General features: G+C 36.5%; 2 protein-coding genes across 2 annotated transcripts in view; both read right to left on the reverse strand.

The window, feature by feature from the left end:
• Positions 1-544: 544 nt before the first annotated feature.
• Positions 545-2,426, reverse strand: LOC129240583 (leucine-rich repeat-containing protein 15-like). Its single transcript, XM_054876484.1, has 3 exons — positions 2,140-2,426; positions 1,618-2,048; positions 545-1,541 (listed from the first exon to the last, which is right to left on the reverse strand). Exons 1-3 carry the CDS (start codon positions 2,363-2,365, stop codon positions 558-560), a joined length of 1,641 nt encoding a protein of 546 aa, XP_054732459.1. The 5' UTR covers positions 2,366-2,426; the 3' UTR covers positions 545-557.
• Positions 2,427-15,384: 12,958 nt separating this feature from the next.
• Positions 15,385-26,915, reverse strand: part of LOC129240584 (uncharacterized) — a 122,433-nt gene continuing 110,902 nt past the window's right edge. The window contains exon 15 of the mRNA XM_054876486.1: positions 15,385-16,662. Within this exon, the coding sequence (XP_054732461.1) occupies positions 15,636-16,662 (1,027 nt within the window). The 3' untranslated portion in view covers positions 15,385-15,635. The remainder of the gene's footprint in view (positions 16,663-26,915) is intronic.

The following is a 26,915-nucleotide window of genomic DNA, read 5'->3' on the forward strand; positions in this document are numbered from 1 at the left end:
CATGGGAAAAAATACTTTTTCGTAGATTTCATCTAAAAACCTGGAAAATGAATATATTTTAACCGGATACCTCAGTTTCTCTTCATAATTGGTCAGGGAATAACAACCAATTATGAAATAATTAATTTTTTTTGTATAAACTATTTTCAGAAAAGTAATATAAAATATTGTTTTTCGATTTTTTCTTAGATTTTCGTTTTATGGGGGCTTTTTGGGGTTCTATAAAAAACAGTTAATACAAAAAAATTAATTATTTCATAACTGGTTGTTATTCCTTGACCAATTATGATGAGAAACTGAGGTATCCGGTTAAAATATATTCATTTTCCAGGTTTTTACATGAAATCTACGAAAAAGTATTTTTTTCCCATGCAAAATACATGGGATATTTCAAAGCCCCGGCGGCACCATTAAATATGGTCTGATTAAAAAAAAAAAAAATACGGGTCTTTTTATTTTTCATTCTTTACCATTATGGGGGGCGGCAGCATAAAAATTTTAATATAAATTTTTTCCCATGCATTTTTGGACCACCCCAATATACATACGTATTAAATTTATTCACTTTCTTTCCTATGTGGAAATCCAATCTCTTTTACAGTTGCCAAGTCTCTCACGCACACATCTTTATCCGTCACAAAACACAGGGGTCTCTGCCCCTGGTAGTAGGGACTCTGCCGCCTGAAGTAGTCCACATTTTTGGCATTCAACCAATCGAACAAATCATCAAGGCAATTGCATTGCCACGGATTACCTTCCAAAGAAATTTTACGCAATTTGGGAAATGCTGTGACATCCATTTTCGGTAGGAAGGATAATTGATTATTGTCCAGCAAAAGTTCCGACAAATCATTAAGAGTGTCGAGTACTTTTTCAGATATTTCTTCAAGCAAATTATGGCCTAGATGGAACTTCTGCAGACGACGCATTGGCGCAAATGTGCGCACATCCAATGTGGTTAAATCATTGTTGGCCATCGAAAGATATTCCATAGAAGGCAACGCAGTGAAAGCTAGAGGGTGAATATGCTTCAAGCTGTTACTCTTAAGCGTGAGCTTTCGGAAGCGTTGTAAGGTCGTTGCGCCAAACACCAACGCTTCCAGCTGTTGTATGTTGTTCGCAGATAAATCCAGCATATCGAGCGCAGTGAGATTTGCGAAAGTATTTGGCACGATGCTGCCGATATCATTGTCATGCACATACACTTTACGCAGCAGCGTCAATCCTGTGAATAATGCGGCAGGCAGCGAAACCAATCGATTGCTGGAGAGATTCAAAATTTGTAATTTGCTTAAGGATGCAAACAGCTGAGCTGGCAGTGAGCTTATATCATTGGAACTGAGATCCAAGTATTGTAGCGGGGCTCGTTCCAGACCGCGAAAGGTTTCTGCAGAAAGTTGATGCAATGCATTGCCCGCAAGGTTGAGTACTGCTAGACTTCTGAGCGGCTCGAATGCGTCATTTGCGATGCTGCGAATACTATTGGAGGTGATCTTCAAGTGTCTCAGCTGCGGCAAGCCCACAAAGTCATATGCAGACAACTGAAATTGGAAGAAAATATGCGTATGTATGTAAGTATATGGTTTTATATTTTACCATACTTGTGTTTGATTGTACCTGTTTAATGTCATTATCACTAAGCGTTAACTCTTTCAGCCCACTGCAGGCACCAATGGACGCGTTCGTCAACGCGTTGTTATCCAAGTTTAGGTACTGTAATTGCGTGAGCGCAGCAAAGGCACCTGTTTCGATACGCTGTATATTATTTTGTGAAAAATTCGCAACTTTCAATTGCGAAAAGCTCTTGAAATTATTCGCCTTCAATTTTTGAAAATCATTCCAACTAGCATCGAGATACTTTAATTTGACAGGGTTAGGAAAATATCGGGGTTTCAAATCTTCCAATTGTGCATTTGTTAAATTCAAACGCTCCAAGGCAGTGAACAAACTAAATCCATTATCCCCTAGATTTAAAGCGCCAGACTGTGATAAGTCCAATTCTATGATCTGTGCCCAGCTCGATTGTTGCAGTTGCTCGCCTGATTGCGCTGCGAATCATTAACACTATATTAAAAGGCTACATACATATATATGTACATACCCACTCACAGGCATTCACTAGTGCTATCAAAAACTCACCTGAAAGGTCGAAGAACTCTTCTTTGCGATTTCGCACAACAATACCGCGCCAACTGGCCGTCAATTCCTCTTCTATTTCACCAAGCGTCTGCACTCCCCGGCAGCTGTAGATTCCAAAATAGTCTTCACCTTCTAATGCTACGCATTTCTGCGCCACTAACAGCAGTATTCGTTGGCTTATTAATGCGATTAGTATCAATACGATTGGAAATTTACGTTGGACCATGACTTCTTCTCGATTATTCAAGCGTCTCCCCAGAGCGACAGTTGTGGACTGGCGACTCAATGCACTTTTTGGTAAGCGTTTAATCAGTCATCACAAGTCGAGAGGGAGGTGCATCTGCGTTTGTAATACATTTCGCAGAATTTGCCTCTTTTCGCGGTACTGAGCTTGAAGCGCTCTCTACTGGAAATATTTCTCTTAATATTGGATTCGAGTAAAAAAAAGAAGATAAGTTTTTCATTAAAATGGGGGAATGTGTTTTAAGAGCATAAATGAAGAGAATTAAATTATAAACTTATCCATTCAATGTATGTAAATATACATTTGTGCTTGTATATGTGCGTAAATATGTGTGGCGGAATGGATATACTCGTAGTAACTGACTAATAATTGTTTCAGTTAATTAACAATAACTAAAGGCAATTTAACCACAATATTTCCGTCATTTATTATTATTATTATTATTTTTTGAAGAATTTAATCACAACTTTTCCTACAACAGCTACATTTTTTTAAATATGTCCACTATTGATTCTCCATGTCAAAATCTGTATAGCCCCTTATCAAAAGATTGTCTGTGCATATAAAAATACATATGATTTTTACCCTATTTTCAAAAGTTTGTGACGCTCCAGAAGTACAAATAGATCCGTTTTTTTAATACTTTTCATAAAAAGTGAAGCCAATTGGAACTAAATAGTGAATCACTCTAAGACCACAGATTTCCTTCTATAAACAAAACCTAGCAAAATTGAGCGAAATGATTTGTTTTTTATTTTACCATATTTTTAGTAAAAAAATTCTTCTTCATTGGCAAGACAACTGCTTAAAACCATTTCTTTCTCGTGCTAAACGGCGACACACGACTGGACACATCAAGTGAAACCAAATCCTTTTCCACCTGATCTTTCCAACGCAGCTGGTACCGCATCGAATACTTTCAGAGCCAGAGCGTTTGTATCCATTCGGACGACATGACCCAGCCAACGTAGCCGCTCGATCTTTATTCTCTGCGGTATGTCTATGTCATCGTAAAGCTCATACAGCTCATCGTTCCATCGCCTACGAAACTCGGCGTCACCAACGTGCAAAGGTCCAAAACTCCTCAGCAGAATATTTCTCTTAAACACTCCAAGTGACGCCTCGTCGGATATTGCCATCGTTCAAGATTCCGCACCATATGTTAATACAGGCATGATGAGAGCCTTATAAAGTGATAGTTTTGTTCATCGAGAAGGGACTTTACTACTCAATTGCGAACTTAGTCCAAAGTAGCACTTGGATTCTTCGTTGGATTTCAAGGCTGACCTTGTTATCGGTGTTAATGCTGGTGCCTAAATAAACGAAGTATTTTACAACCTCGAAATCATAACTGTCAACAGTGACGTGGGTGCTGATACGTAATTGCGCCGACTGTTTATTTGATAACAGGAGGTACTTCATTTTGTCCTCGTTTACCATCAAACCCAGTCGCTTTGTTTTTTTATCCAGTTTGGGAAAGGCAGAACAATGATATCATTATCATCGACATGTGGCAACAATTGTACGCTCTTATAAAAAAAAAAATAGTATTTCAAAAATAATTGCTCCCAAAGATCTGCATTATACTTGAATCATTTTACAATAAAAAAAAACTATTGTATATGTGTTGAACTTTAAAAAAATTTTTTTATTAATATTCATTGAAAAAAGGTGGTGCGGCAGTGGTTGTCCGTTAATTCCTCTGTATTGCAAGGCCAACCCACGTTTTCCTGAAATTTTTGAAATATCATGAGTACTCAAGAATGATAGATTAGAAGGTTTAGTTGTTCGAAACAAAATTGTGCGAGAAGCTTCGGCTGCCATGCCATCGGGGACTCGACCCGCTCATTTTACGCCTATTCTGACGCTCCTCCAATCAGTTTTTTGTTCAGATGGCCACGAAGTAAAAGAGACAGCGGTTGTATCGAGGTTTTCGTATATGACCAACACAATCTCAGTTTTTGTCTACTGTGTTGCCCATATTCGACAGACCCATGTGTCAAAGAAAAACCCAATTTTTTGATGTTGACCATAATAATCATTTTATTTGGTTCAAGTAGATTTGTTGACATCACTTTTTGAATATGATATCTCTCAAATGGCCGCCTTGAGCCTGTACGGCGTATTGTGCCCGTTTTGGAGCATTTCCCATAGTTTTAGCTAACATTTCGGCTGGAATAGCGGCTATTTCCTCACGGATGTTGTTCTTGAGCTCTTCTATGGTCTTTGGCTTATTAATATAAACCTTTGATTTTAAATATTCCCACAAGAAGAAGACAGGTGGCGTTAAATCGGGCGAACGCGGTGGCCAGTAAAAATCGCCATTTTTCGACATCAAACGACGAGGAAATAATTTCATCAAAAAATCGATTGTGGTGCGAGCTGAGTGTGGTGGAGCGCCGTCTTGTTGAAACCAGAACTGCCACATACGCTTTCGACGAATAATTGGCATCACAAAAGTGGTTATCATATGGCGATAAAGCTCCTTATTGACGGTAACAGCTTGACCATCTTCATTTTCGAAGAAAAACGGCCCAATAATCGTTTTCGCACTAACGCCGCACCAAACAGAGACTTTTTCATCGTAAAGAGGTACCTCTTGAATTTCGAGAAGATTTTGAGCGGCGTAAATACGGCAATTTTGCATATTTACCGTCCCATTCAATAAGAAATGAGCCTCATCGGACATGATGATTTTGTTCTTCTTCTTTTGACTTCTTTTGTTGAATGTAAATTTCAACAATTTGAAAGCGCTCGCATGGCATGTACTGTTCCATGGAAAAAATCTGCCTTTGCCGTAAACAAACCCCTGTTATAATCACGGTTACGTCAGCAAGTCATGTGATACCTTCGCTGAGGGCCCGTCAACGGCTTGATGTTGACCACATCTTCTGAATTCTTTTCACCAATATGAATGCCTATATTTTTGCTTATTTACCCTAGAAAGATAATTCATACTACAGATAAGATAACCATATATCTGAATGACCGAAATCGCTTTGCCTACCATTCGGAAGTGTGCAGGTTCGAAACCCTGGACACAAAGCACTAAAGCATAGAAAAAAATATTTTTGCTTGTAGCGGCCGCCCCTAGTCTGGCATTGCATACGTCCGAGATTATCTTCACATTAAAGAAACTCTCACTTCTTCTAATATTTGCAATAGTTTCTCATCTTTGGTGCAGCTATATTTTTTCTTGCTAAGTTTGTATATTACATAATATAGAATATATACCATTTTATCCTAGTCAGAGATTTAATATTCAGCATCGAAGTTATTCAAAGAGTTATGCATAAGACTATTTCTAGATTTCTTTAAGAAATTTGGTGCGGATACATCGTTTTCTCGACTGGCAATGGCAAATCTACTACTGTATTTCTGGCAATAAAAAGCTTCTCGGTAGCGTAAAACTGTAGGTCCTTCCCCACTTGTGGAAAAAATCAAGATGCATACAACACATAGCAAAAGGAGCTTGACCAAATGGATGTAAGTGATTTCCTAGTTTACATGATGTAAGGACTTGATGTGTTTACAAATGTCATTATCAAGATGCCATAAAAGATTTTCATAGGCCATTTGCTGCTGAACACAGCGGATAGAAGATATTCGCACCGCCTTTGGTTTCATTATAGAAATGAATCACACTGGGCTTTCAAGTACTCATCAGACTGTAAGTCTTAATTAATAACAAATTTATCAAAATGTGGTTTCTATTTGATTTCGTAAGAATTTGCAATCATCAGTCAAACAACTCTCCTGCAAACAAATATTTTCTGCTTGCAGTAAATTTCTGCATAGTCCCTCCTCCATATATACTTAGGTAATTGGCACTTACATCTCTTTTGAGTGTTTGGCCGCGCTTCTCTTCGTATTTGTTGTTCCACAAATGGAGAGACCTACCGTTTTAGGCCGACTCAGAACGGCAAATGGTTTTTTATGAGGAGCTTTTTCAGTGCAGAAATATTAATAACAAATAAAAATAAATGAACGTCCCAGGGTTACCATTGCCTCTCAAGGAGCGCCCCTATGGGAAAAACCTTTTATATCATTTGGTGCTTTGTGTCCGGCATTCAAACCTTCGCTCTTTCGAATGGTAGTCACATACCATGCCATTCTGCTACGGCGGCCGCCGTAATCCATTTAATGTTGTTAAATTGTATTCTCCTCATACGAAACATTTTGCTAACTCTTCAATAGTTTTCTTCTTCTTCTTAATTGGCGCGATAACCGCTTACGCTACTTTGGCCGAGTTTCACAAAGCGCGCCAGTCGTTTCTTTCTCGTGCTAACCGGCGCCAATTGGACACACCAAGTGAAGCCAAGTCCTTCTCCACCTGATCTTTCCAACGCAGAGGAGGCCTTCATCTTCCTCTGCTACCACCAGCTGGTACCGCATCGAATGCCTTCAGAGCCGGAGCACTTGTATCCATTCGGACGACATGACTCAGCCAACGTAGCCGCTGGATCTTCATTCGCTGCGCTATGTTTATGCAGTCGTAAAGCACTTACAGCTCATCGTTCCATCGCGTGCGATATTCGCCGTTGCCAACGTGCAAAAGTCCAAATATCTTACGCAGAATCTCAAACACTCTAAGCGTCGCTTCATCGGACGTTGTCCTCGTCCAAGCTTCTGCGCCATACGTTAGGACGGGCATGATGAGAGTCTTGTAGAGTGTTAGTTTTGTTCGTCGGGAGAGGACTTTACTACTCAATTGCCTACTAAGTCCAAATTAGCACTTGTTGGCAAGAGAGATTCTACATTGGATTTCAAGGCTGACATTGTTATCGGTGTTAATGCTGGTGCCTAAATAAACGAAGTATTTTACAACCTCGAAATTATAACTATCAACAGTGATGTGGGGGCCGATACGCGAGTGCGCCGACTATTTGTTTGAAGACAGAAGGTATTTCGTCTTGTCCTCGCTTTGCCTCTTTATTCAGTTTGGGGAAGGCAGAACTAACAGCACGGTTGTTAAGGCCGATGATGTCAATATCATCGGCATACGCCAAAAATTGTACGCTCTTGTAAAAAATTCTGAGCGATTAAGTTCTGCGGCTCGTACGATCCTCTCCAACATCTGGTTAAAGAAGTCACACGACAGCGAGTCACCCTGTCTGAAACCTCGTTTGGTATCAAACGGCTCGGAGAGGTCCTTCCCGATTCGGACGGCGCTGCTGGTGTTGAGCAATAATTTTAGAGCCTATAAATTAAAATTATTTTCGTTATCGCTAGAAAATAATTGAGCAGATTTTTTTTTGTGAACAGAATTCAGTAGGTAAAGTGTTAATAGAGCTTCGAATTTCTTATGGTCTTTTATGGTACCTCAAAAAGAAAACTCATTTGCTAGATTTTGTTGTACATTGAGTACGGATTTTATTTTATTTTCATATAGTTTTACTTGATTCTTTTTTTTTAGTGAAGTGATGGAAATGTAAATTCACTACCAAATTACTTTCAAACAATGAAGCATTATATGTATGTATGTAAATATGTAAAATAAAGTAGTAATAAAAAACACTGTATTTATAAATTGGATCTAAGAGTTTAAACAAAAAATGCAAAAAACACTGGGTTCCTTACTAAAAGTAATTTATAGAATTTTTTTTCACATTTTAATGTAATTCAAGGTAATAGAATATGTTTTTTGAAGAATATATATGCACGCACACACATGCATATATGGACTTACTCATAACAAAATTAAGCTAAATCAGATTGAGCTATTTATACTAAATTATATATGGAGATGTGAGTACATATTTTTTGGGGGCATATACTTATGTACTGATATTCTATGTATGTATGTATAAGTAAGTATGCAGTATTTGTGTTTCAATATGTAATTTATAGATAAGGCATGCCTTCCACACGCTTATAATCATATTCGGACGATTATGATAATTGTTTAAGGTTGTACATATACCTGTATGTATGTATGTATATATGTATGCAAGCAAGTACGTACATACATAGTTTAAATACCTAACGTGAGTATATGTAGCGTGTGTATGTAAGGAGGTTTGTTTTTGTTTCAAACAAATTGCATCTAAATGTAGTTGTGGCAATACGTAAGCTTTTCGCATGTTTGTATGCATATTTGCACACACGCACATACGTTTTTAATTTACCTATGTATGGATGTATGTACATATGTATGGTCCTTCGATTTGCCATATCTGGATATTTACTGCACATGCACATATGCTGTTGTAAACCTCCTCCTGTGTGTGTGTGAGTGTGTTGTTATTATTTAATAGATCCTTGCAACTGATTGCATATATACTTATGTACGTATATTTGTGTGTTAACATTTTTTAGTACATTTTTGAATTGTATACATATGCAAGCACTAAACTATAACTTTTCACATTTTTCGTTTGTTCTTTTTCATTTCTTTCAGTTTACTAAATATACATACAATGTCATACATATATAATATTCTATGTATCTAAATGTAAATATTATATTTTTTGTTGTTACCATTGTATATTGTAAGTATAGTAAATGTGGCTCTAAATTAAAGTAAATTCAAAAATTCAAAAAGTGTACATACATTTGTATCAGTAGTGTAAACAGAAATGGTGTGCGTTGTACCTACGAGTATAATATTTTTAGTGTTAATATAAGAATTCGTATTCATAGAGAAAACTGATGACTACATACAAATAAACCACAGCATATCATATTAGACAAGTTTTTTGAACATACGAGTATTGTGCAAATTTATATTTTCGGAATAATTCACGTAACTCTCAAGATAGGCAATAAAAGAGTTATCTAAAGAAAAGGCAAAAGGGTTTCTCAATCAGAGCACTCAAGCTTCAAGGTAAAATAGAATAAACAAAAATGTAATTAAATAAATTTACAGAAAATATCAATAAAATATAAATAAGATAAAAATAAAATTATATGAATTGAGTGAAAATAATATAATAATAATAAAAATGTATATTCAGAGTGCCCAATGCTCCGACGACATGTGTCGTAGATGTGGCATGCCACGGCGAAACTCTAAACTATGTTCTAGCTGGGTGTACTCTATTAACAAACTCTTTCCACCTTAATCGGCACGACGATCCTGCAAAAATTATGCGCCTACGACTTGCTCAAATGCACGATTTTCACCGTGAGAAGACAGCCTATTACAGATATGTTCCAGAACCAATGCATGAAGAGAACAACATGCAATGAGAGAACAATCCTTACGAATACCACAAGAACTCATAATAGACCTGACATATTTGAGGTAAATAAAAATGACAACACTGCGTTTGTCAAAGACATTGGCGACCCATTGAACAAAAATATTCATAAAACGTACACAGAGAAAATCAGCAAATACTCGAATTTGGAGATTGACATCAAGCAGCAGTTGAAACTCAGAAAGGTCTTTATATTGCCGCAGATCATATCGGCCCATGCATTCATTCACGTAGATCTGGCGGAAAACCTCAAGAAGCTCAAGCTGGAGAAACACTTTATCTACGAGCTCTAAAAAGCGGCTCTGCTGAATTCTTGCCACATCATAAGAAATTTCCTTCAGAAAATTAGTAATACTTATTTATTGTTATAATATTTACATCTGTACCTGTTAGTTTTATTTTAATTTAGAGTACGATAGTCTAAGAACTTTTTAAAATAGTGACTTGCAGCAAAGCTACCGCCAAGTTGTGTAAGTGCCTCCCAAAGATGTTTGAACAAAATAAAAAATAATAATAAAAATTTACTATAGACATAAAAATGGAGTTCGAAATAGATAAATGCAAAAACCCAACACACAGAACGCGGACAATGGACTGACAGAAACACAATACAAACACTAAACAATTAAATTCTCCTCAATATAGAAAAAAAAGAGTTTTATAAATACCTAGGTTTTAAATAAAATATTAAAATAGACCATATGTACATCAATAAAAAAAATAATTAACCGCTGCGTATTAAAAAAATCTTGAAAAGCTAAATAAACTCGAAGAACCATTTTAAAGCCAATACCATTGCTGACATATTCCTTTGGACACAAACACCATTCACATTCATGTAAGGAGCGTATAACAATCCACAGAAAAATGGAAGAAGTTTACTTATTGATATCCATCATCCACACACCAACCCGATAAATAATTTAAGAACATACACTCCTACAAGCAAAACACAGCACTTCATAGAGCAATAATACCCGCAGACAAAGAACTAAGGCCCTTAATTACCACAACCAAAACTAAATCGTCAAAAAACACACAATAGAAGAAACCCCAGCAGCATAATAGCCACATATAGCTAAGAATGTCAACTTAGATTAGCAAAACACATACATGTGCCTAGGTGGGAACCTACTTCGGATGTTGTTGCGGATTTCTGCCTAGTGCTCGAGTATAGTCTCCAGAGAATCATATCAAGATCTTTGTTTTGAGTACGGATGCATATGAAGAGTTCTACTGAACTACAGGAAAGTCCCAAAATCCAGACACTCGCTCGTACCAGCCTTTTTGCTACTCTCAACAAGAACGAACTTGCAGTTTTCGCAAGCTGGAATTTTGGCTGTAACCTTCTCCAGCCATTTTCGGGAAAAAGCATTGACACATTGCACTTTTACAATGCCGTTCACCGCGCTTTTACCTTCGAAAATCGGTGCGTCTTTCAACTCACCGATGGCTTTCCAAAGATAGCCGTCAAGATAGTCTTGTTACCCTTTGGATAAAAGACCGTTTTGTTTGTCGATGTGTATCTCTACCGTTATTGTCTTGGCTGCCATTAGCGCGAATGATGCGCCACACGTTGACGGAAAAGTGTCATTCGACATTTGAGGTTCTTTAGCCTTTTCAGGTAAAGGTTCATCTGCCTCCGATTGGGTCGAGAATGCACGCATTTCCGGCTTCAGTCTCGTGACGTTCCTCTTCTTTGTCTCTCTCCTCTGCCCTGACGTTGGCACAGATCCCGTTTCGGCTTGGAAATATTGCAATATTACAGAAGATTAATCTGTTTTATCGCGCTTTCCTGTTGCCATTACAGGTGGCGAAATTGATGGAGCTTGAGTACTTGCTTTAGCTAATGCTTCGGCTTTCTTGGCCTTCTGTCTTCTCTATTTGATCTCTGCCCTTCCGATAGATCAGCCCCTGCATTCGCATCCCCAGTAACTACAGCCTTTTTACCGGTACTCTCCTGATTCGCACCAGATTTAACCGTTGTCAGGGACTTACTCGTTACCAGAGATCCGTTTGATTGATAGATTTTCCGCCATCTCCGCCATCTCCACATCCCCGACAGCTTGTTCAGTTGCTTCGGATGGTTTCGACACGGTATATCGCTCTCACTTATTCGGCTTTCCGTTGACGTAGTCAATGTGCCATTTTTCACCACACTCCCATGAGATAAAAGCAAATGACACTGACCAAAGCACTTTTGTAGATAAAAAAGCAATACCACAATAAAGAAAAATAGACTCTAGTAAATTAAATTAATATAAAATGAAATAAAAATTAATTAAAAATACAATAAACCAAAATAGAATAAAAGCTCAAGTGCATCTATTAAAAACCCTTTAACAGAGGATGTAAATATGTACGTTTCATAATCCACCTTTCATACTTTCCTCAAAGGGAATAATTTTACATGAACGAGCAATGTTTGAAAATTTTTAAAACTTACCTAAAAAATTTTTAGTCGCTTATTATAACTGTGACCTTTACTCATTATAAGCGTGCCAGCGGGTATTATTGGTTAGCAACGCACCCATATGACCTTCAATAAACTAAATTGTAACTATTTGGTTTGGATTTAATGCCAATAATGTCATTGGGCCGCATTTTTCATATCTATTTTATGGTGAATGAAACTTGCTGGGGGCTTTGAGTGCACCTGATCTATTTTTTTCATCTAGCTTTACATATGTATACTCGAGTGGTGGTTTTTAGCGAGTCAAAGAAATGAGTTTTTTTTCTGTTTTTTTTTTTTTTGTTGACGGCCTAGTGATAAATGGAAGCTTATTTTATCAAATTTCACAGGGCGGAGATGTCAAAGAGAAAAGAAGGCATAGTTCATTTTAACTTATTTTATATACCTACAGTAGCAACAAGAATAAGAATAAATAATGATAATAGTGACAGTAATATTAATAATAGTAATAATAATAAAAATAATAATATAACAATAACATAGCAATAATAAGAGTAATAATAATGATAGTAATATGAATACGAGTAACAATAATAACAATACTATTAACAATAAAAATAATAAATATAATTTTAATTAATATACCAAAAGGCTTCCTTGTTGCTGCTGTATATTATTATTTAGTAATACTAAACTCTGTGCAGAGTGGTAAAACTCGCTTTTAAGAGGAGAATACTCTAATATCCTCTCATTCACATAAAATCCACATACTATAGGCTATCAACTAAAAAATATAGGCAATACAGATGGACACTATTTTACCTACATGCGTAAGTACGAGTAAATATAAGCTATGTATGAGCTTTGAGTGACGGCCATTGTCAGAAACTCTGCCCTTCAGCGCGTTACAAATTACGAGTACACATGGGTTCAAATTTTCCAATTGCGACTACCGATTTTTTTCATTTGACAGCTAAAATCACGTTCATTCATCTAAGATATGTGTGCGAGGAATTTAGTTTTGCCGTTCAACATTTACAAAATGAGCGACTTTTCACTTGAAAAGAAAGGGAGGGGGAACAACAATCGGAAATCTTCGAAAATCGAGTAAAAAACCGAAACGGTGATATCTATTGCTAACCTAGAACCTGCAATTTGCCTCCATTGTACTATTGTGCGGCGCCTTTAAGGATTGATGTCACTCCTACGCCAACAATCTGGGGAATTCAAAAGTTGAAATCTGAAAAATGAAGTTGCCAGTAATGAGATATGTGTTGAAACTTATTAAATATATCGAAAACTTGGCTTGACGGAATGATTTACTCGCAAAAACCAGACGTAATTAATTAAGTAATTTTAATTGAATTCGTGTTCCGTACACTTAGTGATAAATTTCCGTATTTAAAAAAAAAAAAAAGCAAAAGAAAAAACGCATGGAAATATATTGAAGCGCACTTTGTTTATAGCCAAATCAAATTCCATTCTAAACGGTGATTTTCGATTGCTTGCATTGAGTTTGCTCAGAGAGAGTAGCCTTGCATGAACGTGCGAGAAATGCATTTTGCAAAATGATGAATTACCTCTGTTTCTCGCAGCTCCGAAGTCCAATTAGATCATGTTTCTACATCAATTCTCCTCAATGTAAAATTTAAAAAAATTGGCCACTTTGACTCACAGACTAAAAATACTATTGCAATGATACCTATTTAAAAAAAAAAATTCGGCAACTAAAATAAATAATGAGATGAATCCCTTTTGCCATAGATATGCCATATCAAAAATCCGATAATTTCCTCTTTCGGCTGCTGAAGTCAAGCGTCAACTTCCTTGTTTTAAACAATGCATGTAGAATTAAGGGATTATTCTGGCAAAGACTATGCACGTACATATGAATTCATAACCCCTTGAAGAGTGAAGCTGAATATTGAATGCTTATCTGAGTTTTACGTGAAGTATTCCGCTATGTTTCAACGTAAACTTCCGCTAATATTCTGTACAGTGCGCACGGGAATAAAATGCATTTGCAGCTAAGTGCTATATATTTATGGACTTTTGAGAAAACAACTTATCGGTCTTTAGCAAATTTTGTTTTTGGTTTGTATACAGGTCGGCATGTCTATTTTTGTTTTTTGCTGTTTCTTTTTGTAAGTCTAGTTTTCAATGCATTTTTGTGCGCTGAACAGGAGTCTGGTATCTAAAAGTAATAATTAACAATTCGATCATAATCACTGGGTTAACCTCATCCTTATAGGGTCAACCTCATCATACTCAACATTTTTTTCTTTTATTTTGGAAATTGCACGCACACACAGTTCTCATAATAATAGCAACGCAGCATAGTGCAAAATTTTGTTTTGATTTTTAATGAATTTCATTTAGTTGTTTTTATAAAAATATAGTTTATACTACAACAAAATCCATATAACTTAAAGCTTCAAAATTTATACAAAACTGCAAGAAATTCAACAATTTTTAAAGATGCTCTTTTTAATTTGCAGTTTCATAGCTCATTAAAAAATTCACAATTCCAGCGTGCCTTAGAGAACAGATACCTCTAAAATTTGGAAAAAAAAAATTTTCCCTTTCATAAAATGTTAATATAATCCTTTAAGAATATGTCAAAAAGTACGTAAATTTACGTATTTCTTATATTATAGATCGTCAATCGTGGCGACCCTTTTCTTTGCGTTTTAGCGCAGGGAGAGGTATAGTTACGTTGCCGACTTTAGACGCGTTTTTCTCAAAACTATACGGAGAATTGAGTGTACATCCGCCATTTTAAATGATTTAAATAAAAAAAATGTATATTATTTTAATGTATAAAAAATTGTATGCCAATTTTGAAAAATATATATTGACTTCTTCATTTTAAATAATTTTAATGAAAATCAGGGAAAATATGGCCGTTTACAGGTATGTATATGTCGCCTTAAATGGATGGCAAATGCACAATAGCGTCAAAAACCAAAACTTGCGAAAAATCAACGCGAATTTTAAGCCACTATAAACTGGCGCAATATTTTAGTGTAGGGTTCAAACTTTAATTGAGAGTACAGGTTGAAATTTCAGGCACGTAAAATTTTTGAGAAGCGTCACTTTTAGGCCTCAGAAACGTGTTCAGCGCATAAAAATGCATAGAAAGCCAGTCTCGTATAAAACAACAAAAAAGCCGAATTTTGTAGGCTAGTATAAATCCAATAGCCTCTCACAGAATATTTGTATATTTTTGTGGAAATTTTAATAAAGTGGCATTCTAAGCCAAGACTAAGGATGATTAATTGTTTATATTTTGCATTCGCACTAAGCCATTTCAGGTAAAAAGTGCCAAGTCGACTTAAGTTGTTTCGTTAAAAGCCCATTGACATACATGCATTGGTTTGCAAGCTGCGTCAACGCACTAGCGCACAAAAATTAAAAGGAAGTTTGTGTTTTTACTCGGCTAACAAAATACATATAAATTGTGCTTTCATCTTATTCGTACATACATAGGCATAATTTCTATAAAATTCAAAAATTCAGTTTCTCAGAAATTCTTCAAAAAAAATGTTCTTAATTTTCATTTATATTAATTCTATGTTGTATGTAGTATATGAATCTCAGGCATTACAAGCTATTCGTAACTAAAATACATTCGCGCTCAGACTATAGTAACTGTTGGATTGAAATTGGCATTACTGCCATTAGTGCCATTTGGCGTTTGATAAACTTGCAGTGGCTTTTGCTGCTGTTGATGGCTATTTCTGCTTGCAAGTTGTGTTTTTTGTTGTTGTTGTTGTTGTTGTCCTGGTGGAAGCAGCGCCTGTTTTATATGAGGTTTATGCACATGATGATTTTGTTGTTGCTGATAGATCATCTGGTTTTGTTGGCCATTATGCAAATCAACAACACTACCGCAACCCAGCTGCTTGCCATTGCCAACACCGCCAATTGCTTTTACCTTGTAATTATTGCTGCTACCATTTGTACGAGAATATCCATTGCTGCCATACGAATCAGCCGCACCATTGCACAATCCGTTCTTGAACTCTTTGGAAAGGCCATTGGTGAGACCATTACACATCCCATCACTATTACCGTTACTTTTATTTCGACCATTCCAATTACCATCACCAGCACCCCCACCGCCACCATTCGTTTCACTCTTTACACCTCTGACGCCACCATTGCTGATTGTGCTGGTGTTGCCATTACTTTGCACAGCAGCAGTCGTCTTCCCATTGCTGGCTGCATTCCATTGCCATTGCTTCAATGGCTCGCCGATTAGTGTAATTTTTACGGGTTTGTAAATGTTTGCGGTTGGCGCGTGTATTGCTGTGCCAGCAGCTGATGTCTGGGTCAGCGTGGCGGCTGTTGTGGGTGCTGTCGCTGTTGGTTTTTCCCACGCGATCGAAGCACGTCGCGGTGCCAATGGCAACTGTTGATTGTAATTGCTCAGAGTGGTGGATATGATGGTGTGGCGGCGTATTTGTTGTGATGCTGCTTCTGATGCGGCAGCAGGCAAATTATTGTTACTGCCATTGCAGTGGTGTTGCTGCTGTTTTTGTTGTTGATGATGTGTGCATAGACTGTTGTTGCTGGTGGTGGCACTGCTGCAAAGGCTGTTGTTGTCACAGCTAGCTGCGGGATGATAATGGGTCGTATAGCTGGTGTACTCGGGCTTACTTCTAGATATGGACGGTAGTGCAAAAGCGCATGGAGGTGGTAAGAAAGAAAGCAATAAAAAGGTAAATATTAGTTCCGCATTAGATCTAAATTTTTTTGCAGAAATACAATTACAATTATAAACTTATGAAGTGAATGCGATTAATAAGTATATACATATGTATGTGTGAGTTAGTATGTATGTGTTTGTATATTTAGTCGCATGCTTTTTTGCTACTTCTCAAGGTTGTGCAATTGAAGTGGTGGTCATCCTATTGGACATAGGGCCAGGCACTCTTGGATGCCGCAGTAGGTCCGCAGATGCTTTTTCGATATTAGCGACACTTCAACGCCTTTCTGAACTAATGGATTAACATGCTTATAAGGTCATCATGGAATCCGTAGTAGTGACACAGAATAAGTGGGGAATGCTTTTAGATTTTTTAATAACATAATGACTCAAAAATATGACAAAGCCTCTAAACTATTGTTGCAGAGCAAAACTAAGAAAATGGACGTAATGAAGTGAAAATTAATTCAAGTAAAGTACCATTTTGGAACAACATCAAGACGCACACCACAAATAGGAGGAGGAGCTAGGTCAAATACCCAAAAAGGGTGTACGCGCCATATATATATGTACATATATATAAGTGCAAACGCTGACGAGTGTGGACGTGACTAAGTATCGAAAGAATGCCTAGAACAAAATTGATAGCTGTATTAAGATTCCTAAAAAAAGTAATCGTTAAAATGGATTTTGACTCAAAAATAAGTTTTTCTTTTAAATATTCTAAGATTGTTAATTTTTTTTCAATTTCAAATTACTTTGAATTATTATATTATAGTTTCAATAAAGATCGAAATATGTAAAAGGCCACTGAAAAATAATTGTCCTTGCAAGTAACTAAAGTAGTTTATGCCAGTTGCAAAACCAACAATTTTTTTCACGTTGAGCTAAAAAAAATAGTTGCAAAAAAATTAAAAAGTAGATAAAATAATAAATTAAAATAAAAAAACTTTGAAATGTCAAACCAACTTCTCAACGTGCTATTACTTAGTAACTGCAGGTAAGTAATTCAACCGACAAATAGCAAGTCTACAGTAGTCGGTGTAAATATGTTATTATTTTGTTTGGATTTTTGGAATGAAATTTTCTTATCCACACAGTAGAAATCGTAGCTGTTAAACATTCAATTGCACAAATTGATACCATTAAAATGATTATCTTTATTTTTTGTCAATGACAAGAAAGCATTACCTCACAAGTCTATTTAATTGCCGCATGCAATTAAAAAATTTGCAACAGTTTTAACAATTTTTTTGTGTGTTTTACATATTAGTATACATATTAGTACAGTTATTTTATTTAAAAAAATGTTATTTTTTAACACAACGCATTTAAGAGTTAGTTAAAAGTAGTTTTTTCAGAATGTTGGGTATTACAAATAAATGAAGGAATACTAAGACAAGACTAACAAATACAACAGTTATAATTCTGTGCTTAATACTGTTCCTAAAGCTATGTACCTATGTGTGTATGTATAATTATAGTACTTGGTAAATATAAATAGCTCAACATAACTTTATTGCACACTATATGTAATCGCATATTTGACTAAAATTTTCCAAAATCTGCTTTTATTTATATTATATTATAATATTTTACTTTTAACTTGTCCTGCACCGTACAAATACAATTTAAGATATGCCCTGCAAAGCTACGCAGCAAACATTTTCGTTCCTGGAAAAAGTCCTACTAGACCGAGAACGACTAGTCCGGCAAAGTGACGAGTTAGAGCTGTGTGCGAAGCAATCATTCCTCTGATGCTTTCCATTTCAATTCAACCGGCCTATTCGGGTCATGTTCTTCGATTTCGATGTAACTCAAATATGTTGCTCTCTGGTCAAAATAATGAGACACGTATTTTTTTGTTCGCCCGAAAAAAATTTTTTTCAAGAGTTATCGGCAATTTTGTTTTTCGGCTCAAAATCGATTTTTTTTAATTATATAAGAAAATTTTTTTTTAAATGCCCATAACTTAGTCAAAAATGAACCGATTTTAATAATTCTGGGTTCAAAATGATCGTAATTACTTACACGAGCGACTTTATGTAGAAACAATTGCAAAAAAGTAGTTGAAATTTTTTCGAAATTCAATATTTCAAAAAGTGTATTTTTTTTTATATTATAACTTTTTCCAAATCAAGAGGCCACCTCAAACTTTAATTGAGCTGAATGCCTAGTAGCTAAAATGCGTTGTTTTTGAGTAATGAATTTTTGAGTAAAAAACCTGTTTCGCACTTTTTGTTTTTTGCAAAATAAAAAATTTTCAACTACTTTTTTGCAATTGTTTCTACGTGAAGTCGTTCGTGTAAGTAATGACGATCATTTTGAACCCAGAATCATTAAAATCGGTTCATTTTTGACTAAGTTATGAGCATTTAAAAAAGGCCGTGAAATGTTAAGAAATAAATGACTTTTGAGTTGGTTTTTGAAAAAACAAAAAAATTGAATTTGTTTCAGGCAGTGCTAGGCTGACTTTGGTGTTTCCATGTTCCAAATACCAGTTGCTAACAATCAAAAAATCTTGACGAAATACTATTCTAGCAGCAAAACGAACTGTTAATGATGTAGATCAGAGCTAAGAGGTTATACAGAACTAGAACGGGTTATACAAGGTGACGCAAAGTTTATTACTCTATCGGAATATTCATAGTTTTTGCAAATGACATCGTACGTCAATAATATTTGAGACTAAACAGCTGGAGTAGACAAACAAACAAGCAATGGAGTGCATAAAGGTCAAAATAAAGGTATTCGTCAAGCAAAATCATTTTCTGTTATTTAGTAAAATAATTATTCAAAAGCAAATTGGATGACAAATTTTGCGTCACTTTGTAATTTTCGTTATAACATTTCAGGTTTCCAAAAGAGTATGTTGGGCACAAGGAAGTTAAATTAAGAGTTTAATCAGAACATAATTAGTTCGATTCGAAACTCCGAACTCTCTATGTCGACGTGACGAATACCTGTCGGTTAAATTTTATCGGAAGATGAGCTGAGGATGGATGGCAGCCGATAGAAGCTGAAAATGAATGTATCGGTATTTTTTGTTTTATTAATTGCGCATTTGGGATATTTTCACCTCCTTTGTATGTTAAGTAAGAAGCTTTTAGTCATTTTACGCTTTATTCATCTAATTTTTTATTTAAAATATTTATCATAAAAATATAATTCATAATTAATCTAAGTTTCAGTTCCTGTACAAGATTAATAACAATTCAACTTTTAAATAGAATTAAAAACACAACAAAAAAATTGGGAGCGCAAATTAACTTAAACTTTGAAGTAACTTAAAATTTTCGCTGATTTTTGATATTGGGCTCTCGCATTTTCTCCACATAAAAATAATTTTATGCATTCATATGAACCAGGCAATGAGAGAATATCGCTTAAGTACAGGAAAGACATTCAATCAACTAAAAACCGATTGATTCTAAATTAATTCCCATTTGAATCAATTGATGTTTGCCATGCTTGCACCTTTTCTGATTTAGTAATTCTCTGTTAAGACTGTCAACAGGAACGAATGGGTGCGTGGGACTTCAAGAAGGAACACGTCATCACTAGCATCGCGGAACGGAGATGTCATACCATGTTGCGGTTGTAAAGTCTATGGGACACTGAACCGAGTGACAGATGGACGGCGAAACTTAGGAAGTGAACTACTGCTTAATCTGTTCCTCTCGGACCACGGATACTTCCGGAAATACCTATACCAAGGTAAAGTAAGGCAAGGCAAGCGATTCAAAGCAAAGCGCTGAGCTATGGCGCTGAACACACGTTTGTTAGTTGTGATAGATGGCTCGCGGAAAGAAATGCTCGGAGAAAGCAGATTGGCGACATCGCGCTGGGCAACATAATTAGTAAAATGCTTGACAAAAGGACAGCTGGAATACGGTAAAGAAATACATCGAGAACGTTCTGCGAATAGAATTGGTCCTTTATGGGTCTGGGTGAATAGAATTGGTCCTTTATGGATGTCGTTCTGGGCCCTCCCAAAGTAATACAGAAAGTAGTGTCGGGAAGGATGTCTCCTCAGAAGGAGAAGAAGGATTGCTTTAGGTGCCATACCACTCGTCGCAGTAGGCGAGGTTGGCTGTAATTGCGAAGGCATGAACTCTACCACACCCGCCAAAAACAAAAACAAAATTGTGTCATTCGTTAATACTCTGAAAAGGTTGATTCAACCTACTACATTAGCGCCAGACTTTATTGGTCTCAGTGCAAAAATGCTGTTCTGTAATAAAAAAAATTATTTTGCCCAAAGTCCACTGAATACAAAGTTTAGAAATATGTATTGCGTATGTATGTTTAGTCCAAACTTTTCTTCTATGCAATTGTGATGTGGTGATTTTGTTACTTTCAGAGTTGTTTGGGAACTTTTTAAGCTCAATCTGACTTAACGCTCTTTTACTTTTAAATGAAATCTTATCAAAATTATAATCCTATATTATATTATATATATGTGTATATCATTTGGGGTACTATTTATTATAATAAATTTTTCACATTATTCTCAGTATTTATACATACACAGATTATTGCCTCTTCAATAATAATTGACAATGAATTCACGATTTTTTTTTTTTTTTTTGTAATTTAGTGTTATTATTTCATTTCATAGAAAATTATTAATTAATGAAGTGCAAATTGATTTTCATTAATTAGTTGTTTTAATGCATATTTTTGTGGTAGTCAAAATTGAGACTAATTAATAAATAATTTAAATTTTTATGTAATAGGAGTTAAAGCAAAACTTAAATTGGCTAAATAAAATTTCACTGTTCCACAACATTTTTGGAATAGAAAAGCGGCGACACAATCCCGAAAGTAAGTGTATCGCGAGGATACCTCTTTTTTTAAACAAAGTCAAATTGAAAAAATGAAAAAAATGAAGTTTCCAAATTTCGATGTCTTTTATCTTTATGTTACTCCCGAAAAGTCTAATAAATTGATTTCAGGTAGAAATTGTCAGCAGAAAGGGGAGCAATTTAACTACCAGCTTCCTTTTCCAGTCAGTTCAGTCTCTTTTTGAGAAATCACAAAAAGTTATGTTTAATACCCTTTAAGGAGGACTGAAATTTGCTACTGAAATTTTTATCGGAAAATTTCAGTGGGAGCTACCGAAGACAAAAAGTCGTCAATATTAGCGTTTTCTCGCCTACCCTTAAGTAAAATGATATTGAGAATACTTTGGAAGAAAATTGCAGTGGTATTTGATGTTGGAATTATTTGATTATTTGTCTACTGCGCATAATACACTATAGAAGTAGGTAAGTAAACCATCAGTTGCCTCAACACTAAAGTAACTATTATAAAATCATCAACGACTAAAACGTTAGGTTTGCTTAGTAGAATTCACTGTAGAAGACTACGTTGGAAAGGCAGTTGGGGAAGTGCAAATATATGCCTACCTATGGAATTGGAATCAGTGCCCAAGGGGTCTTTTTTACTTTACCGTTCATCGCTTTGTAAAATTTTGTACCCAAAGGCCTTGCAGGCAAAGCTGCCCTCGTACACTGATCATATAGAGACGCAGGTAAAATTGCGATAGTAATCCTATAGCGGTACTGATCAACATTTGCGCTGGTCAGAGGGTATCCGTTTCCTTCTCCACAGCTACGCATAACATTAAAAAAAAAAATTTGTAATTTGGAACCAAGTTACTGTGGGTCTATGTGTAGATGATTCGAAGTTGGATAAAAAAGTTGATTGGAATTATCTATTAAGTTCTACTTTAGAGTGCACTGTTTTGCCAGCAGAGATAATAGCCATCAAACAAAATTGTCGATTGGCTGCTCACCAGAGTTATACTTTTTGAGGAGGTCTACATACGTTTCCATAGTTCAAGACCATTGTCGTCCGAGGCTTATTGATGATGCCCTTCAAATTAGTCGAGGAATGACTAATTACCTTTCCGTTCACAATTAACTGTTTTTTTAATTATGACAAATATAATACATATTGTTTGCTTTCAATCTATTTTCCGTCACTGCAGCTGGTGAGAAGTCTTGCAAGAAGGAAGGGCATTGCAAGAGAATGAAAGGGCCAAAGTCCTTTTTATCGATCTTAAGTGCCTATTGAGGGAAGTTTGATCCAGCCAAGAGCTGTTCTAGGTGCATAAAGTACACTTTCGCACAAAAAGAATATGGGATTTTAATGATACCAGTGGGAATGTTCTATAGACAATGCATTCGAAATCAATATCTGAGGACAGAATGATTCCAATTTAGAATGAAAGTACTAGAAATATAGGTATAGTATAGCAAAACTTCCGAACACTAGTGCCACTTTGGACTAAGTAGGCACGACGACATCGACATAGCGCAGCACAGCAGCAGACCAGCTGGTGGTAGCAGAAGAAGAGGAAGGCCTCCTCTGCGTTGGAAAGATCAGGTGGAAAAGGGCTTGGCTTCACTTGGTGTGTCCAACAGACGCCGGTTAACACGAAAAAGAAACGACTTACGTGCTTTGTTAAACTCGATCAAAATCGCATGCTTGACTGCGAGCCAACAATTGAGGGCTTCTAATACATTACCAATGCATACAGAGTGACACCACCAAGTTAAAGCTGGATTTTCATCTACCAGCTAGCAAAAATGAAAAATACTTGACTCTACTAGTCTTAGTCTCCTGAAATTATAACGAGAACTGCGATATCCGGCACAATATCTAGTTGGTTTAGTCTATGATAGATTTAAGACCCTACTTTACGCTCTTCTAGATGTAAATATGAATTGTGTTCCCTGCCTCTATTCTAAACTTTCGAGCGAGTATCGCGTAAGTTCCATATTCAGCGTTCAGTTATAGACTATTTCCATACTATTTTGTACATATTTACTTGTCCAGGGCTTTGTTAAGCTCCCAGAAGGATTCTGGTCAATGGATATTTGATGTGGCGTCTAATTTCACTACGCAGTCCGCCTAATAGCTATTGCCATGACCAGTTTGTTCTGGTACGCAGCCCAGTAGGACTGTGATTCTTGCTCCCAGGGTATTGAGTACAGCGCATTCCTCAACTAGATGAGATGCTATTTTGTGAAACTACAGTACACATAGGGTTGCCTAGTTGTCTGACAAAATGCAGATAATAAAATTTCGGGAGCAGTATTTACTGTTTAGTTTACTAACTTCCTCACTACAAAATGAGAGCTGGTGCGACCCCTGTCCGGCATTGGAAAACAGAAAATGCATGGACTTCAATACAATCATCAAGAGTCATACTTGAAAAGAGAAAAAATGTGTTGCTTCCAGAGACTCAATTGGGATTAAACTCAGAAAATGAGCCCAGCAATCACTGTTTTCGCATTTTCGCAGTTGGCCCAGGACCGAGCACAGCTCCGGCTCTGGTATCTACGCGGAATCCCTCGGGACAAAACTGCACTTTGCTCTTGGAATGCATGCATCTGTGTTTCAGGCGCAGGTGTATGCTGTTCAAGAAGCGATGAACTTTGTTGTGGAAAACAGATGGAGACATCTGTATATGTGTCTGCAGCCGCAGCCAGGCTGCGCTCATGGCCTTAGACATCCCCCAAACCACATCAAGGGTAGTCGAGTCCTGCAAATCCAGGCTAAAATATTTCGGTAGACATAATAGCCTGATGCTAACATGGGTCCCGGGTCACGTGGGTATCGTGGGTAACGAGACCTTTGACTCCTTAGCTAGGATGGGCTCTGAGGCCAACTTCTTTGACCCGGATACCGTTCTGCCACTCCTTTCTGCAGCTATCAAAGCCACGGTTAGCAAATGGGTTACTACAACCCACAAGCGAGCTTGACAGGCTGAGAGAGGCTGCAGATGCACAAAACTGCTAATATCTGTCATGCCCGACAGAATGTTGCAGATTCTCCTGTCATTAAGCAGAAAGGACTGCAGATGGCTGGTTGGATTGATGACGGGCCACTTTTTATGGGCAAAGCACATGGAAAAGGTAGGCATCTCAGACAGTGTAATCTGCCCAGCTTGTGAAGAGGAAAATGAGACGGCGGACCCTTTTCTGTGCGTCTGCTCGCCTTCGCTCGAATCAGGCTTGAGGTCTTTTGCCCTGATGTGTTAAGAAGCGACCACCTTGGCTCCTTGGCACCACAAGATTTTTTTTTTTTTTGTTTTGTCGGGACAACTAGCAAGTGCAGCACTCAGACACTAATTAAGTCCATCTTGTTGTTTTTAAATCTACCCAATCTGCGAAGAAATCCGAGTAGATCTTGTGGATCCGATAGATTTAAAAAAAAATAAAAGGGAATCCGAGTGCAGTACATTGGACTTAATTGTGTCTGAGTGCTGTATTTGCTAGTTGTCCCGACAAAAAAAAAAAAACTCCCTCACTCTATTATAGGGTTTATTACTTTCACATTAATTAGAACCATTGCGATTTCTCATACGTTTGAAAAATCTACTAAGTACTTAGCCACAAAAACATACAAATATCATTATCGAAAATGTGGGTCTGCTAAGGAATAGATAATTTGGTATCAACATCTTCCAAATAGGTTCCTCAGTGATCTTCCAACAAAAGTATCCCAGCAAGAACTTCACTGCTGCAGAGTTAGGTTGGTCTTATAACTATACATGAGTGTTTCACGTACTCTTTGACTAGTCTTATATACAGCGCCAATTCCTATGGTACCAATATGTACTCAGCTGATCCAAAAATAACATACTAAAAAATAGTTACAATATTTAGTTATATTTATGTATATAGTTCTAGATCACTGGCCTCACTAGCATATAATTGTAATTTTTTACAACTTTTAAAATATTATTAGTTAATTACGATAGAAAGGAATCGTAAGCATAAAAATAAAAAAATTAAATTAAAATTCTAACATTATTTATATAATTTTAGGTTGGATATTGGATATCAACATTTCTGAACGCTAAGCTAAATATTATTATTTTTACTTATTTACTATTCCTCATATTTTTCTATACAGTGCATATAAGTATTTACTAACTCGAGAGTTCTGTTAGTCTTATAGACAAGATGAACAATTGTCAATACATGAGTAGGTTATGTGTAGTATACAGATAATGTTAATGGCACATAAAACAATAACGGCCATGATAAGATCGCAAAACAGTACCTGTTCTTCACCAAAGCGTAGTCTATAAGTTTTTACCAGTTGAAACGATGCAGAGGATTTTTGCGTGTGGCAGCGTGTAATAATGTGTGAGTAAGTATATGAGGGGCAATGTGTATGGGTGCGTATGTGTGTGAGTTAACAAAATGTATATTTTTTATGTAATATTAAAGCAAGCATTAGATCATATTTTTTCAATATTTTTGGTCGTGAAACCCATTCAAATAAGGCAGCATGAAAGAGAAATTTGCGAGATTAGCTTTTGATTGATATGCGGTAAAATACGAACTTCTACTTATACCATATATAAATCGATTTTTATAAAAAGCTTGAATATAATATAATAAAAAATACATACATATGTACGAGTATTAATATGCATACAAATTTTAATTTGGTATAAATTAATTTTTTTCTGATGTTGCAGCTCAACTCAAGTAAATATTTATAATTAAACAAGCACGTTAATTTATCCCCCCCCCCCCCCCCCCCCCCCCCCCCCACTCTCCCTTTCCCTGTGCTCTCTCAATACTAATGCTGGCATTTTTTTTTTCGTGTTCCTCTTCTTTCTGTCTTGGCAATTTCACGAAATTTCGCGAATAAATTGCCTATGGCAAAATTCGTTGTAGATGGTGAAAGAAACAAAAGATGTTCATCGTAAGCAAATCGCTTACATAGCGCATACGTAAATAGAGCCAATTGGCCAAGTCTTGTCTATAGTATGCAACTAGGCCGCGGTAATAGCGATGATGCATGTAGTTGCTGTTGTAGCATGTCAAAATATTGCACGAAAGCTGTCTGCAATTTGCAACCAAACAACGCCAAATATGCAAATCGGCGCAACTGCGCGTGAAGTGCAACAACGTGCCACATGCAAATACAACAAGTCGTTGCAAGGTGCCATCGATGCGTCTAAGGCACGATTGCCAGTTACCATCTTCAACACCAACGCCACTACCATCGGCGCCGCTTTGGCCAATTGACGCTGTGAAGCCGTTTAGGCAACCGATTACAATGCCACCGAAGTTGTCTTTGAAATGTTGCAATTTGCGGTGAATTATAGTGAAGAAGCGCTGCACAGCTGCTGGAAAGGATGCGATTAGTATTTGGTTGGAGGCAAAATATTTT

The sequence above is a fragment of the Anastrepha obliqua genome, chromosome 3, assembly GCF_027943255.1.
Source record: "Anastrepha obliqua isolate idAnaObli1 chromosome 3, idAnaObli1_1.0, whole genome shotgun sequence".
NCBI classification, from domain to species: domain Eukaryota; kingdom Metazoa; phylum Arthropoda; class Insecta; order Diptera; family Tephritidae; genus Anastrepha; species Anastrepha obliqua.